This window comes from Hyposmocoma kahamanoa, unplaced genomic scaffold (assembly GCF_003589595.1).
Source record: "Hyposmocoma kahamanoa isolate Upper Pololo Valley unplaced genomic scaffold, ASM358959v1 129, whole genome shotgun sequence".
Classification (NCBI taxonomy): domain Eukaryota; kingdom Metazoa; phylum Arthropoda; class Insecta; order Lepidoptera; family Cosmopterigidae; genus Hyposmocoma; species Hyposmocoma kahamanoa.
The window spans coordinates 2122987-2141345 of record NW_020653460.1 but is presented as its reverse complement, the minus strand read 5'-3'; the positions used below and the strand labels follow the sequence as shown (position 1 = coordinate 2141345).

General features: G+C 35.1%; 1 protein-coding gene across 1 annotated transcript in view; it reads left to right on the top strand.

The window, feature by feature from the left end:
* The window catches only part of LOC113240271 (L-asparaginase-like), a 58533-nt gene extending 42799 nt beyond the window's left edge, over positions 1-15734 (top strand). The window contains exons 7-13 of the mRNA XM_026477529.1: positions 1916-2104; positions 6820-6933; positions 7041-7103; positions 9495-9630; positions 13391-13520; positions 14360-14585; positions 15453-15734. Coding sequence (XP_026333314.1) covers positions 1916-2104; positions 6820-6933; positions 7041-7103; positions 9495-9630; positions 13391-13520; positions 14360-14585; positions 15453-15635 — 1041 coding nt within the window. The 3' untranslated portion in view covers positions 15636-15734. The remainder of the gene's footprint in view (positions 1-1915; positions 2105-6819; positions 6934-7040; positions 7104-9494; positions 9631-13390; positions 13521-14359; positions 14586-15452) is intronic.
* The last annotated feature ends 2625 nt before the right edge of the window (positions 15735-18359 follow it).

The following is an 18359-nucleotide window of genomic DNA, read 5'->3' as shown; positions in this document are numbered from 1 at the left end:
TTTGAGATGTTTTTGTTGGTAGTACGGAGGGTATTTATTTAGCAATGTGGAATAATAATTTTTATTTATAAAAACTTGTATTTAAACTGAATCCTTTTCTAATTTGCGAAACCAAATAGCCGCCATTTTGCGGTAGGAGGAGCGCATCGCGTGAGCGGATAAAACAGGGCACTGAAATTAATGTTGTTAAATTAAGATATGTTTGTTTTTATGAGTACCATAACAACCTCTTTTTGTGTAATACCTAACAGCCTGTGGCATAGGTACTAATTATTAACTAAAAAAATGTTTAAGCGTATTATATACATGCATTGTCTTTTTAATCATATCAGTAAGTTATATACTTGGGGATTGAAATTCAAATTATAAAGGCAAGCAAGACGAGTGGAAAACAAAAATTTATGAAAATTTTGGATCATGTACTTTCATGGTTTTGTAACAGTATAATAAGAGCAAGCAGACCGAGTCAGGGGGTCTACTCGCGTCCTATGTCCGAAACAATTACTCCCAAATAAGTCATTCTGGACCAAATTCAAAAACAAAGTCAAGTATGAAGCTTCATTCGCATCATGCGTGTTTTAATTTGATCGAATATTTCTTAATTGACAGTAATTGTTTCGGATGTCGTAAGGAGTGCGAGCGTATACCTCCAGCCAGAGGCCTGTAGCTTGTTAACAGACACTGGTTCGAGTCCAGTCAGAATTTTTATTTCTGTTGGTCGATCTTTGTATTAATAATAAAACTAGTGGGGTCCCAAAAGAGAGAGAGTCTCAAAAAGTATATGAATGTCATAGTAATAAAAACATCATGATATTCAATAAAATAGATAATATTTATTATGTAATCAGACGCGCTTTAAATATATATTTATCATATTTTGCAGACGTCTGTTGTATGTAATGATATAATAATTATTACACTTTGCAGTTATTAAGCATTAATTAACATAAATTATTACAGACATCTAAAAAATCAACGAAATGTGAGATCCGAGCTTTGTTCCAATTTAGTCGACTGGTTCTGTAATTTGAACCACGGATTCGCTAAATTGGGCTTCAATAGGCTCTGAGGTAAAACAAATAAAAAAATAGAATGAAACATTATATAACATACGTAGTAAATAGTCTAGGTAACAAACCTACTAATAAAAAAAATAAGCTTTTCACATTATGACAATTATCGCAAATGGTTCTTGATTCCAATTATAGAATCGCGTACACTGTGTCCAATCAATCAGGATTTTGAGTACCTACATGGTTCTTGATTCCAATTATGGAATTGCGCACACTGTGTCCAATCAACTTGTAAGCTCTTAATCATGGTAATTTCTTTTGCATTTAGCACATTTATTATCCTTGTCTTCTGATCCAAGGCTGCTATTTGAATCGTCCAAGGTCATTTGAACATCCATTCATTTCACACTGTGTTGGTCCATTTTAACCAACAGTATTTATTATAAAAACAAATGTAACAAAATATAACCTATAAATGCCGGCAATAGTATCATGTAAGTTGATTGTAGATAAATTACACTTCTATGCTGTAAATTACAAACACTGTACTCGTATGCTTACCTTTAAGTTAACTACACTCTTAAAACGGATCTATGGAATTTACATAAAAAAACTAAAAAAGATTTTTCGGAACAAAACACGGACGTTCAATATCACAATTAAAACAACGTGGCCAATATGCAATGAAGTTAACGCATACGCTGGGTTATACTAATAAATCAATTTAAAAAATGCGGTTTGAGGGTGGTCCAATTTAGTTGCCGGTCCAATATCCCTTACTTTTGCCTAAATTGGACTAAAATGGCGGGTTTTGAGTTACAGTTATTATATACATAAATTCGCAGGATTGTGAATGAAAACGAGACCCAATTAGTTCTCGTTTAGATTGAGCGTGTATTGAGCGTCAAAAATTCATTATCATGCTTGTCCCAACAGGGGTGGTACTAGAAAGCTATGGAGCAGGCAACATCCCGTCGAACCGACCGGACCTGATCGATGTAATAAAGCAGGCAGTAAAGAGAGGAGTTATCTTCGTCAATATTACCCAATGCAATACTGGATCCGTCTCCCCTTTGTATGAATCTGGAAAGGTAAGGTGCTAGTACCTATATTTATGTCTAAAGATATGTATACTGCCGTCCTTGTCATAAACAATGCATTTGCATTTTTGTAACATTCGAGATAAAGTTTTTTTCTTGGAAAAAAGTGAATTACGCCTGACTGGTTTGTAGATATTGTTTCGCTGAAAATTCGATTACGTTTTTATAAGTTTACAGCCAATCATTTTACCTGAGTTACCTGTGGGTTAAGTATACAAAATGTGCTTATAACAGCCCACGTGTACAATACAATAACGTTTTCAGGGTGGTCAGTCAGGCAGAAGCGCACATACGCAGTTTTTTTCTATTTCAACGGTTAACAACTACAAAAGTTAAACTACAAAAGTTAAACAACTTATGTTTTTGAACGCTTTTAAACGCCAATGAACAAAATGTTAATATAATAATGTCATGTCATAAATAAAAATATAACTCGTTTTACAAAAAAAAGTTACTTGTCTTAAAACCTTTAGTGGTCTACTCTTGCGTTTCGCTAACAACACAACGTTGCAAGCTTTTTTTAACATAAAAGTCCATGCGCTTAAATGTTTTCTAAACGGTTTTGTTAGCTTCAAACTAACAAGCGTTTGAGTGAAAAACGTTTAAAAAGCACGCTTATTTAAACGTTTAAAAAAATAAGCAGTTTTTCCCATTTCTGCTTCCAAGCGATAATGCGAAAAAAATAGTATCGCTTATGACTCGTGTCAGGTTCTGGGGATCAACTCACGATCTCCGTCCAACATTCGTCTGAAACAATTTTTGTGAAATAAGTAATATTCGACTAAATTAAAAAACAATGTTAAGTATGAAGCTTCATTCTCATCATGCGTCTTTTAATTTAATCGAGTATTAATAGAGTACTTTATTTGACAATAATTGTTTCGGACAGATGTAGGACAGAGAACGGTAGTAGAGCCCCAGAACGGAAGTAGTCTTGAAAGGGTTGTAACCCTAAGGGCGCGTTCCCACTATGTCGTCACGTTTTATTATCGTTGAACGGCTGTCGTATCTAGCCTGTGCCCATATCACGACTATCTGTCGTGGACGATTTTTTATCGTTGAACGACTGTCGTGACTATCTGTTCCCGCTAGATCGTGACGACAATTTATCGTTTCACGACAGCCTCCTTGCCCATCTCTGGCTACGACCCAACGCTACTGCAAAGCGGGCAGAGGGCGCGGGGTACGAGAGGGGAGGGCAGGGAGCAGAATAAGTGCGGACAGCGATAAATAAAACGTGAAGTTTGTCGTTGTAACGATAAAAAGTCGTGAACGACAGTTAATCGTGTCGTGCTATATGTGAACAACTTCATTTAAATAGATAGACAAACCACAACACTGTAAACTGCACGACAATCTGTCTTCACGACATAGTGGGAACGCGCCCTTACAAGCCATGACCAGGTTTACGGCAGTATAACAGAAAACTTCCGGTCCACAAATTTATTTAAAGTCGGGTTAAGAAGAAATGGTAACAAAGAAGAAAGGAGTAAGGCTGTAACAATTATAAGGTATATATAGAAAATCAGGTACATTAATATAAAACACTTCCTAACTTAATGATGATGAATATAAAAAGTTATTAAGTGGACACTTACCCTAAAAGGGCCGAGTTACTAACTATTACACGTTAGATGGCGCTGAAACTCATTTTTCGTTACACTAAGAACTCACGGAGCGGTTCTCACCCGCGTCTGTCGCGGGGCCGCGGCATCTGTAGAATGTAACAGTTAAGTATGTAAAATTAGTAGCACGTTTCACGGCGCATTTTACGCCTGTAGTGGTGACGGTTGCTCGCGGTTGCCGCGGCGGGGTACTAGTAGAACCGCGCAGGACGCGATGACCTGCGCGCTTGGCGGTCGTCGTCGTCGCCCTCGCACGCGGGGTGAGTTCTCAATTAACCGCGCGACTTGCAATTAACTCCCACTAACTTCGCGGTCTGTTCCGCAATGGCAACGGTTTCGTGCCCGCAACCGCGGCGGCTACGTGCCCGCACAAACTTGCATGGTCGTGAGTATTGAAATAAAACCGCTGTCTCTAACCGTAAACTGACGCTACTCAACGAGGGATGTGGTCCTACCTAATCGATAGTTAGAAACCATGTGGCTGTTTTTAATATTAAAAAATATTCAATTTTTCATACTATATCTACACTGGTACTGGTGTATTATTAAATTAATATATTAATATAAAATATTATTATTTTCTTAAAGGCGGCCACTAGGCTTGGGCCAGTGTCAGTTTTCCATTATACGTTACCACGGGTTGGTGAAGCTGTCACTGTCAAAAGTAAACTCGAACCATCAACGAATTTAAAAAATTAAACTATGTTGTTTTTTTTATGAAGGATTTATGTAATTTTCTATAATTGTTTCTAATTTATTTTGCACACACATGTAAAATAAAGCCGATTTTATTTTATTTATTTTTTAAATGCATTGGCTATGGAAATTGAAACAAAGTCTGAAAGAAATAGTAATAAGAAAACCAATCTTTCGATTTTCCTGCAGCTTCAATCTAAACTTCTTTTATTTTAAACTCATTGGAAAAACTTAAAAATTAAAAATACTCTACGTTTAATCTACGAGTATAATGGAATTTAAAACAAGCAACAGCAACATACAAACTGACATGAAATTGAAACGGTTGTCCGAAATATGAGTTGTGTTAAAGTTACTCGAAAAAAAAATGTTTAGTAATAATAATAATAATAAAATAAAAGAAGTCAATTTAACTTGAATGCTTTTCGCTTCGATGTTTTAGGGACTTTAATTACAAAAATCATAGTAAGAAATTCAAACATTTCAGTAAAAATTTATTGTCGATAAACATCAGTCATCGTAAATGAACATCAACATTTGAGTCTCGAAATTTCTACGGAGATAAAAAGAAAACATTGAATAATAATAGAAATAGTAACTAAAAATGCAAATAGCCGGTGGAATGTTATCTCACTGGTTTTAAAATTTTTGTTTTCTTTCAAATTTTTACAAGGTGTATCGCAACAACTTGGCATTTTCACGTTTTACGAGAGATCTTGTATGTACAACGATCGCCATGTCACTGTGGCGATGTTTGTAAGCATATCATCTCGATATGATCATTTTGATCATATCGCGGCGACACGAGACACGCCCTATAACATATAACATATCTCCCCTTTTTTTTGTATAATCTATGGGTAAATGCTGGTCGTTTAACGAATTGTAATAAATAATCAAATTTAATCAAAAATAAGAAACCGAACCGTGGAGGTGGTCTGCAGACCTCCAAGAACCAATTTATTTATTTTTACATTACATTTATTAAAATTTCAACTATTCAGCTCAAGTTAACAGAAATTTTAGTTTCAAATGTTGATCTCATTAAAATAAACTCTTCTTCGTTTTAAAGTTAGTAAATTCTTGTAGTGTAAATTAAAACTATTTGTAAATGCATTGAAAAATAGACTAGTATAAAAAAAACGATCTCCCGATTATGCTACCAAAAACAGATAATATGAGTTAAACTCCTGACAGGGTCATTTAGAAAACTTTACTTTTCTTAAGTTGTTGTAGGTAATTAAATTTTTTTTATTGAATTGATATTCAATTATTTTTTGTGAAATTACTCCACTAGTTTGTTATAATTATTAATACAAAGATCGAACACTCAGAAAAAATTCCTTCGATCCGGTCGGATTCGAACCGACGTCTTCTTGCATACCGTGCCAGACGCTATACCAACTAAGCCACGGAATGAACCAACGGACCTCACACGAATTTTTCTATGTGCTTGCGTCGTGTCTTTGTACTTGGTTTTTCAACGACTTTTTACTTTGTTTTTTTTGTAGGTAGTTTAAGATAACGCATAGTTTAGAAACAACATGTCTCCCGAAGATTCTATGACAGGTGCATTTTTTCGGTAAATGGTATTGGGTCGCCAAACACGGAATTTAGGGGTGTTAATTACTATCAAAGTAATACAATAAAATACCCGCATAATTAATCATCATTCACATGATGACTGATCAAAGAAAGTGATTGATCAAAGTAAGCGACTGATGGGGTGCTGATTAACGACTGACGTCAATGACCTATTAAATTACAAAGTTGTTGCCCTGAGTACCTCCCAGTAGTTGCCTCCAAACAAAAAACTTAGGACTATGTTAGTAAATTACACTTAATAAAATAAATAAAATAGAAATACTTAAAAATAAATAATAGAAATTAACAATAGGTATGCGGAATTAGAATTCATGTCTGATCATGAATGAGATCGACGATTTCAAAAATGGAATTGTCGTCCCCATTGTTTTAACGGAATTAAATAATGTTTGACAACAAAAACATAGAATAATGTAGATGGTGGATGGATACGTCAACACACAGAAAGCTTCTTTGTGTTCGTCTTTAATAATTATAGTAAACTAGTGGAGGAATTTCACAAAAATAAACGTGTATCACGATAGTAAAATAATATAATTAAATGAAGAATGAAATACTCTTTATTGCACATAATTTTACAGTGACTTCATAGACAGTAACATAAGTATAAAAAGTGCCAAGTTAATGTACATCCGGCGGCCTTATTGCTATGTAGCAATTTCTTCCGGGTAGCCTTAGGATAAAAATTGGGGATATGCACCCCATTTGCAACCAAAGAATATCTTCAAAAATACACTACATAACAAGTTCTAATAAATATAATAAAATATAATTTTACAGCAATTGGAAGAATTCGGAGTGGTATCAGGCTTCGACATGACACCAGAAGCAGCGTTGACGAAACTCTCCTATGTCCTCTCGAAAACCGAACTCAGTTTCCAGGAGAAAAAAGAAGTACTTAATGCTTTTTTTGGCTTTGAAACAAAATTGAAATACATGCAAGAAACGAGATATAGTCTAATTATTTCTATTCATCTACCAAACTATCTTTAAATTTTCAGATGATGGCCAAGAATCTCAGAGGAGAATTAACTAACTCGGGTTCGGTGCCCGAACAACTCGACGTAAGTACCAGAGTACTTTATAAGTATTGCGAATATATTTGGACGTCTTCAATGAAAAGTATAAATGAATGAATAAACGAATGAATAAAAAGTATTGATTTTTCTATCAAAATTCTATGAAAATTTACTGAGTTCTTCGGTTTTCGCGATTGTTATAAATAGGAAATGAAACTATTTTTTATAGTGAATGGCCCGACACGTTAGTTTGTTTATAAAAACAAATAGACACGATGCGATTTAGAATAAAAAAAATAGTTGCATTTGCTATAAGTACCTATGTAAGTTTCATAATAAAAATATTTATTTCTAAATAATATTTAAATATTTGTAATTTTTCGGCATGGTTTTTATACGTTCTTCTTGCAAAGTATCTCTATATTCTAATCCAATACTAATTATGCTGACTCTTGAAGACTTCAACATTTCCTGTTAATGAAACTTCTTCTGCTTTCTATACAGTGCCAACAAATTTGTTACGAATGCTTCTAAAGTCAAAAACTTAACTCATTATAATCACTTTCAAAATACAATAATCAATTGAAGAAAATAACTTGATCCTCTATATACGCCCTGTTAATACCGCAAAGATCTAAGGGCCAGTGACGCTGCACTCGTCACCCTAAGAAGTCCCATGTGCCTGTAATTTCACCAGCACCTTTACCGTTCAAGTACAAAACGCAGTAATACTCACATTACTGCTTGGAAGCAGTACTTCCCTGGACGAACCGTTCACACGCAGCTCTACTGCTACTAAGTCTCGTTACTTAGGGAGTCACTACACATAGACAGATAGATCTTAAAAAAAATTGTGTACATGTAATAAGAAAGAGACGTTATATGTTTCGGCGGTCCAAGTGAAACGCGCAACGTCTTATTACTGGGTTTAATGATTTCTCTGACTGGCTCAAGCTAATTCTGCGTTAATAACTGTGGTAATTCCCTAATATAACCACAGATAAATAATACTAATACAGATGCTCAATCTTATACAACGAAATGTTGAATTCGTAAGGGCGCGTTCTCATTAAATCGTGACGACAGATAGTCGTGCAGTTTAAAGTGTCGTGGCTTGTATATTTATATGAAGTTATTCACACATAGAACAACACGATTAACTGTCGTTCACTACTCTGCTGTCGTAACAATGGGAAGAGCTAGAACAACAGTCCTCAGACGATAAATAAAACGTCACGATAAAAATGTAACAAGAAATAATCGCAGCTTTCTAACGATTCTGTCGTGCAAACGACAAGGCGGCTGCCGTGAACCGATAAATTGCCTTGACGATCTAGTGGGAATACCTAGACACGACAGTCGTTCGACGATAAAATAAACTTCTACGACGCAGTCACGACAGATGGTCGTGAAAATCGTGATATGGGAGCAGGCTAGACGCGACAGTCGTCTAACGGTAAATAAAATGTTACGATAATGGGAACGCGCCATACCTTAGCTTATTTTGGTTCTTATCGCTGATGAATGCGATGATGAAGCTGAGTCTGTACTTTTAATATTTTAAAGTAATAGTCAATCCTAAAACGTTATTTAGTTTCGAGAATATATTCAAATAAATGCCATCAATACAATTTATTGCAAAGTAACAAATCAAAAAAAGAAACCTTCGATTTGTTATCTTTTCAGCATTGACTTACAAATAAATGGACGACGACGGGTCTAATACAAAAACCACGAAAAAAATGTCCCAAATCAACCTATTTAAACGTAGTGACATGTAAAGGAATATGAAAAATTTAAACGTTGAATTTAAATTGTAACGTCATCGCAGTACTGTCTAATTTTGCTTGCTGCGCTGTCAGTCGAACAAACGAAGACTAAAGCGTGAATGACGCTCTGTATACGATTTTAACGCCCTATAAGTTCGGACACTTTTTAGCGCGGACCCGACGTCCATATAATTGTAAGTCAATGCTTTTCAGCGACAGTTCACTGTTTTCACCTATTGCAATTGGACGTAGTAAAGCAAAAAGGATCCAATCCACAAAATTATCAAAAAAAGAGTTATATGTACCAAACGGTTCCTAAAGTCTGACCTCTTCAATCAGCAAAAATATCGAATATATAAACATAAATAAATATCTCTGGAGTTACGTGACATTATAAGTTATGAAAATAAAACGAGAGTGAGAAACACTTTTAAACTTCAAACTGCCATATCTCGAAAGTGACTGGATGTGCGTTGGCTCCTTTTTGTTTAACTACGTCCAATTGCAAATGGATTTTAAATGAACATTCCTAAATTTTTTTTTTTTATGTTACCCAAGTGTCGTCATCTACAGTTTTAAATATGTACTAAAATTCGAGTATATGAAATTGATATTTTAGTATAACTAGTATTATATACATACCAATGCCATTATATTTCTATTCAAGGGTGAAACATTCATAGACATACTGGCGAAGACCCTGGACGTTCAGCCAAATAAAATTCTAACTGAAAACGTTTTCTCTTCTCTTCTCCAAAGTGCTGTTGAAAACGATGATTGTGTCACTTTGAAGAAATTAATAGGTGAGCTATCCGTGGCCCCAAGTCTGCTAATTTCTAATCATTTCAGTTGCGTGTCGATAGAGTCAATGGCAGGATTTTGTACGTTTGGTATTTTGAAAGAAAAAGAGAAAAGAAATAGAGATGAAATGCCATTTAATTTGTTTGAAAACTATTCTGCCAAACTGCCAAATCATTACTTGACGGGTGTCGTCAATTGTTTCACTTCAAATCGACCAGTTTAACTTGAGCTTTGCTATAATGGACGAAAATTGCAAAATCATGTATTTAATATTTAATTACTGATGAAATGTGATTCCGTTTGTTTTGTACTTAGATGTTTTCTGTTTTTCCCACACCGCCGAATGGAACAGCCCCCATAGTTAGACATTTAATGTTTATTACAATAATCACAGAAAGAATATTTTTGGAATATACGGAGACGTACACAGGTCTTTGTTGGTGCTGTACTATTTCAGTTTTCTAATTTGTGATTTCAGCGCAAACGAGAGTTGATATTTAAAAGTTATGTAAGGCCCATTTGCCTGATGAGTAGCCAGGGATGGCTGGCCCTTATTTCGTCTCTATTTCTGGCTATATACTTGGCTAAAAGATAAGAGTAATGACTGCCATTGCAATTTTTTGGCATTCTTCTTTTCAATAACTAGTAGTTTACTAATATTGTTTCATTTGAAGGCTAAATTGCCAGGAAAATTGATATAAAATTAAGATATTCATAGTAATTTCATGGTAGGTTTAGTTAGGCAACATTGATCATTAGTTATTGAATGAATGAACGCCATTGCAATTAGATTTAGCAGAATAACAAATTTTGTTCTAATTGCAATATGATCTCAGCGGAGTCTGAATGAAGTTACAATAGTCAGTGGTTTCCAGAAAATTAGTAGAATTGGGGCTCTGAACAATTGTATTGTCCTGTAATTGTAAAATTAGGATTAAGGGTTTTACAGTCCACAATGGTGCTGTTTTGCCCAAACGATTTTTTATTATTTCCTCTACAGTACTGGCACGTTATGATAGCCGTGTTGCCGATTACAATAGTGAGGTCAAATCTCAATTCATTATCGAACAAAATATAATCAAATGCGAGTCGTATCTATAATTTAAAAAAAATTATAACTAGTATTGCAAGGGGTAGCTAATTAAAACGTTTTATTAAAACGAAAATATTTTTTTTTACTTAATATATCGCCAATTTTGATTGCCGGTGGCGCTGGCCAGCGATCCCATAAGTGACTACCATTAAGGCGCATTTATTCGACTCGAATGCCATCGCGCTTACCCTCTGCAGCAACAGCTCCACTCGGCATGAGGGAGTCTACGGCGGCCGCTGCGCGGTCGAAGAGCGGAGTCCGCGGCGGCCGCCGCGCAGCAACCGCGTGCGGCGTCTAACTGTCATGGCAAAATACGCTCTATTTATTTAGCTTTTACGTTTTAATTTGAATTAGCGTCTCGGGCACGCGGGCGAGACTGGCTGGAATTTGGTCTAAGCGGCCCACGCGGTATTATTATTCAGAAAGATTTAAATGTTGTTGCCTAGTAAATAGAATTCAGATTTGCCATTAATGTACATGAAGGCGTGGTAACTGGGTAGTCCTTGCGCGGTGGTCGCGCGAAATCTTTCTCCTCGTGTAACTGAGCGCTTAGAATCCCTTTATAAAACAAATGCCGAGTTGTGTCCTAAAATTATAGGTACATTCCAAACATTTTCTGCACGTCACTATTGACAAGAATATGCAGCAATTAGCTCCATCAATGTAGTTACGAATGAATACGAAACTTGATGAGCGGGCAAACGTCAAAACGGCCATCATAGCGTACCAGTACTACAAAATACCGAAACTTTCCGCTGCTTGTAACAGAGTGCTTTATGAATTTAAATCAAATTAAAAATTTTTCCTCAAACAAATTTTTTGTAGTTAAGTATTCAACATTGACATTTACATTAACACCTTCATAAATTTAACGTTAGAAAAAGCTTTATGCTCAAAGTACCATGAATGAAAAAGACAATGTACACACTCATAGCTCCACACTAAGGAAATTGTATATAGCGGGTGCCATGGACACATAGATAACCACAAGTTACACCCAAACTCACGAGGGAAATAAACTTAGATTTTGTTTCAATGAACACTTCACCCTCATTATGATACACCTAACAAAAAAGTTACAAAATTTAAATAATCACGTTTTGAATATTCTTCAAGTCCGGAAATCACAACATTAATAACAATGAAATTCACAGTTCTAAAGGGCCTTATGACTAATACATGAAATTGAAAAGAAAAGAATGTTTAAAAAACAAAAGCTTAAAATATTATAGATGTTAAAATAAAAAATCAGCTTACGAACTGGCGAAAGTGAAATACTGATCAAGTTAAGGCAGTTCAGATTGTGATTTACTTCTGTCAAATGTATGACAGGATGTTAGAATGTGTTATTAATAATAATTAGATATCTTTTGGGCCACGTGAGAGGCGAGAATCTAAAATAGATAATAATAATAATGCACACGCTCATAGTCCCGCACTAAGGAAACCTTGTATCGCGGGTGCCATGGACACACGCATAGACAACCACAAAATACACTTAAACCCACGAGAGAAATAAATGTAGGCCATACAAATAAATGGCTCTGTGTGGCAGTTCAGCATGGTAGCCACGGAGGCAGTTATTGCAAGGACATAAACACGCTTTTGTATAAATGTGCTGACACTGTATATTATCTACGTTCTTTCAACCTATTGCCTCATTTATGACTTTCTTCTATCAAATCGTAAACAAGAATTATCAAGGTCAAACATATCCATTTCAATCTGATTCACTCAACACCGACCATCTTTCAAATTCTGTTGAAAATATAATTGATCTATAATGTTGGTGCGTACAATCCGATGTTATATTGATATCTTGACCGCAACAGTAAAGTTGTTAGTTACATTAAACTGTTAAAAGATGTTGTTATTTGATGAGATTGTTTACGAGACCTTTGCAATTGCAATTAACGATGATGATTACAAATGGTTAAGTGTCAATTCTTTTATTTTTGCCGTCGTCGAATATTTATATACAAGTAATGCTAGTTACTTTTAATGAATTTTTTTATGTTTTACGCCCACAATCTAAAATTCAGATGATTTAAATCTACTATAAATTAAATCTCTAATCTAATTTAACTCTACTACTATATGATTTACTCAAATATTTTATATGCCCGTACATAATGTCAATAAGAAAGAAGATATCCATGTTAGCCTTAGAGCTAAGTCCAAACTCATGGTATCAAGATGTCGTTTAACGAAGGTAAACGACTCTTTTAAGGGAAACTGTATACGTTTTTACAATAACATTCCGGAGCATATTATATTAATATTATAATTTCCTAAGTTTAAAAAAAACATCAAAAATATTTTGATTGAAAAATCATATTACAAAATTAAAGACTACGTGTTAGATAAAGATGTATGGAAAGACGACATGTCTCTAGATTCCACACAAATTTAATTCAAAATGTATTCCATAGCATTTAAGTTTGTTTATAATTATTTGACTTAGACTTTCAATAAATATTGATGTTCTTATAAGATTTCATAATACGACCCCTAAAATGCTAACCAACCAAACCAAATGGTAACCAAAGCCATAAAATATTTATACGAATGTGAAATTACACCTTGAAGAATACCTGCTTACATCTCTGTAACATTTCATGTTAAAGAGAAAATACGATTTAATGTTTACAGCATCTATAATGTTCCAGATATGGGAGCAGATGTGAATGCACAGAACTCGGAAGGCTACACCGCACTTCACGAGGCCGTCCTAAACGGCAATGTGAAAATGGTAGAGTTCTTGCTTAAGAACGGAGCGAATGTGCATTTGAAAACCAGGTAAAACTTAGCTTACTTAAATTTTTTAATTTGCCAGAAAGTTTATTTCATAGGTTAACAAATTACATGTGAAATAATCAAACTTACAACCTAAAGATCAGCACAAGGCTTCGTTAATAGATACTAAAGAACATAAATTGGGATTCAAAAGAGATTTCGTCAAATATTCGAACCTCAAAAATACCTTCTACTACTTACATTACTTACACTTTTTTTATACTTTGTCAGTGCCATTTCAGCCCAAACTGTTGCAGGTATGTACGATCAGTTTAAGATTTACGTTTTTCTTTGCAAATATGTGTTTATAGGAAATGAAACTATTTTTCCGGATTTAAATCGCGTATATTTGTTTTTTCAAACAAACCAAACAAAAAAACAAATGTTTCGGGCCCTTTACAGGTCCCATGGTCACGGTTGACTGAGGTGGTACAGTCTTGAACCAGTTGTGTCTAATATTGATGCAAACCACCCTATTTTTTCACTATAGTTGCAATAGTTATTAATTAAATACCTTATTTTTAATTTTACAAAGAAACATTCCAATTTACGCAACATTAAGTTTTACAAATTATTTTATTGAATGAATTTTTATTAAGTTCAATTTGTTATTAATTAATAATAGAAATTAGAACAAACTAAAACATATTAATTAGTACTGCAGTCTTATGTCTGTTTGGGATTTTTGGGAATATGTGTTTATTTATGTTCTATGTGCTTTACGTTATACCCTGTGAAGTCATTGTAAATGTTTGTTTCTGCTTGTACTTCTGCTGAATAACTTTTTACGTAAAATATATGTGTGATGATATGAAGCGCCATTTGTCCGTTTTTGTCAATAGGTTTGGCGAACCACCTCTCCTGACAGCAGTACGCAAGAATGATTTAATTATCGTCGATCTATTGATACAATGCGGCGCCCATCTAGCTTCAGTTGATGCTATGGCGGTAGCTGAACTGACATCATTCGCAGCTAGAAGCAACTGCGTGAAGAAATTACATGCTTTGGCCTTGGCTGGTGCAGACTTCGAAACTGTTGATGAGCTGAAGCAAACCCCTTTACACAAGGTTGGTAGACGATTGCTCTATCCGCCTTAATCAAATCTGAAGTGCGGCAGTTCAGTAGATCTTCAGCAGGGTATTATGTAAACTATGTTGGCTTTAGCTTTGCTTTTCATGGACGGAATCCAAAAATTGAACAAAGAGCGTTATAAATATGGCGAAAACTGTAACTTGTTGTACAAGAAATATGCTGAAAAGTTTTATGAATACACGCTAATGACTGTACAAATTTTTGATTATATTTTTCAACACGTAGACGTACATTTGAAACACACACCATATCAAATCCAGAACGGTTGTCACCACTTTAGAAAAAATCCGCTCCGAACAATATAAAATATTTTGTTTCTGCGACCGTCACTCGCTCGCCGCTGTCTGCGCTGCCGCTGCTCTGGGTCGTGGCATCTCCTTCTTTCGCTCGTACATTTGTTTCCGCCTAGCCTCTCGCATCACTGCTACGTATAAATCGCACGCGAAAATTTTTGTCACGACACTGCAAGCATAATGAACTTTATAGTCGATCGTATAACGTACAAACTAGATACGAACCAAAATCTTCCGCGGAATGCGTGAGCTACCTTGAACACGCGCGAAAATTCCGCGGAAGATTTTGGCTGGTATCTATTTAGTACAATACACAATTGAGCATAAAGTTCATTATGCTATGTACAGTATCATTACAAAACGTTACGGTTCCGCCGCAATATAAATTGAGCCTAGAGCGGCGCCTCGTGGCGTGCTTCATACATTTTAATAAATTTGTTCTTGCCGCTCGTCCGTGTCGTGTCCAACTACTTATAGATGCCTGATATAAATAAATGAATAAATTAAATAATGAATGCTGACTTCTTGATAATTCAATTACATTTTCAGGCTGTCCTTTGCAACTGCCCCGACGCGGTCATTTACCTTGCAGAACGGTGCAACGCTCACGACAGTAAAGACATTACCGGGTTAACACCTTTGGACTACGCGAAACAATTGGAAAGGAACGAAATGATCGTAATGCTGGAGAAGCACAAGTCCACCCAAACATATACGTTAGAAAGTACATAATAATCAATGTATAGATCTTTTGACTGTTTAATTTAATATTAACAAAAAGCAAATGGTAACATCATGTATATAAAGTGATAAATTAAAAATGGGTACCTAATCAATACTTCCTGGCTTTCAATTCTAAATGATCGCATCCGCGAATGACTGATATTGTTTCATGACGTCAATAATAACAATAAATCTTTATTACGGACAACAGGAATAAATGAAGTGTTAGTAACTTTAATTACTAACACTTCTAAAAAAATAGCTTTAATTAAGTTAGCACTTAAATTATACTACGGATTAATTGTTTAAATTGTACTACGGAATTTTGTGGTGCCGTATCACGAAGCACTCACTCTTGTCCGCGAATGAGATGAGGGCTCGAGTTATATCATTGTATGGAAAAATTGAGAAAAAATTGTTTGTTTGATGACGTCATGTTTTATAGAAAAATTGGGAACACATCTACATTTTCAACTCCTGCACTTTTTTAAACACAAATAAAAATCAACATAAAGTTCGTCTTTAAGCACATTTATTTAAAAGTAGTTCGTTTTACGTAATTTTACTACACATTAGAGTCCATTATACTTATACCGAATTACAAAAATTTTAATTGAGTCTTAATTTTTGGCACAGGTACCTAATATTTTATTGTACCTAATATTTCTAATACCTTCCAACCCAGTTTTAGAAAACTTAAAACAGCCTTAAGGGTTACGTGTTACATATTATAAAAAGGGTATAATTACAAATATTTTCTTAACACCTCTAGGCAATCGTCAGGTTTCGGCTGTCATTGGAGTCTAACAGTACTTTCAGTCTTACAGTTCTTTGTACTAGTGTTGCAAAAAAAAAAATTAATAGTTTCACTATCGACAGTTGACATTGAAAAACATCTGTAGAATCGACTGCGTAAAAATAGCAATAATATTGAATACTTGCAATACTATCGATACTATCGATTATTTATGCGATAGTCAGGATCAGGATTGCCCTGTTGATAGTTCTGTATCACGCATTACTCTTGCGTTATACACGACACTCGATTGCGCAAAGCTATCGATAGTATCGATTATTTATGCGATAGTCAGGGTCGATACTGTAGACAGCTTTGCGCAATCGAGAGTCGTGTATAACGCAATAGTAATGCGTGATACAGAACTATCGACAGGGCAATACTATCGATAGTATCGACAGTTCATGCGATAGTCAGAATCAATAATATCGATAGTATCGCAAGTATCGATTGTTTTTGCAATACTCAGGGCCAATGCTATTGGTTGTATTACGAGTTATCAATACTATTGATAGTTCTATGGTATCGATAGTATCGATACTATCGATAGTATATCGATACTATTCCATAAGTATCTCATTATCGTCGGTTAATCCATAGTGTATCGATAGTGGCCTCTCGATTGGCAACACTACTTTGAACTTGGTGCAGACCGGACTCACTCAATCTACTTGGAAGTAGAGTAGCTATTACTCTGTTTATATTTTTGTTAACTTGCTGGGTATAGAGCATGAATCAAAACTCGAGGACTGCGAATTGCGATAACAGCGTGGTCGTGTATTTAGTGCCTATGGGTATACCAGATGTCGCTACGAGTACATTAAGGAGACCTATCAATACTTGCGACTCATTATCAAAGCATCAAAAAAGCTAATTGAGTAGAGCCTGTAGAAGCTGGGGTTATAAAGATGACATAGTTTATAACTTTGTCCTGTATTTCACTGCAGATTGGCAAGAAGTTTGTTTTCAAAACGTTCGTTTGCAACGTTCATTATCTCTCATTTAAATATTGTCTGTGTAATATTTTTGTCATATTGAGTTTCATTTTTTACGTCATAAATGTTTTATGTGTGTACTATAAAATAACCCATACTTCAGGTAGGTAAATATTGAATCATGCTTAAATGAAACGTACGTACAAGAACGTTACCTAATCATGTTCGAACTGTATCAATTGCGTTGTGTTCTTCAATCTATTCTGAAATACAATATTTTACAATTTCTTTATTCCCGACTTCTAAAAATATATAAAAATATATTGATAACTAGACATAAACTAAAACGCAAAATTATACGAGCAAAGTCCGTGAACGGCTCTTGGTCATTGTTTGGGCAGCTTTCGCCATCCTTCTTTGTTTTACATTGACACGCTGCAATTTATCAAAGTCACTCAAATTTTTCGTGATAACAAACAAATCAACTAGATGGCGCTTATTGAACAGATTTTCGTGAAGTGCCGGCTATTCTATTTTGTTTAGGATTAGCGCCATCTAGGAATCTATTAGAAAGCGTTAACTTATAAATTTAGTTTGTAAAGCAATGCCATCTATTGATACGCTTTAAAATAATTTTAGCTCATGATCAATACTTGAATCAATCTCTTGGGGGTCGTCGTACTCCTACTAAATACTCCAATACAAGGAAAAAAATTACTTCTTTTACTACATATTAAAGAGGGACGAATTGATATCCACGGCCTCTTCCATCAGCTCCATCTAGACGTAAGATAGAATTTTCACCTTTTTGAAATCTACGGGCTGTAGTATGTAGATTAGAAGTCCTCTCGTGTTATTGGTCCTTGGTATAAAGTACACGTTGTTATCATGATCACGTTACACGCATCTACAAGCCTCCCCTTATGCACGCCAACTTGTGCCTCCTGCATCCAGCCGCTGCCGGCCATCTTTCTCAGGTTGTCTGTCCATCTTGTCGCAGTG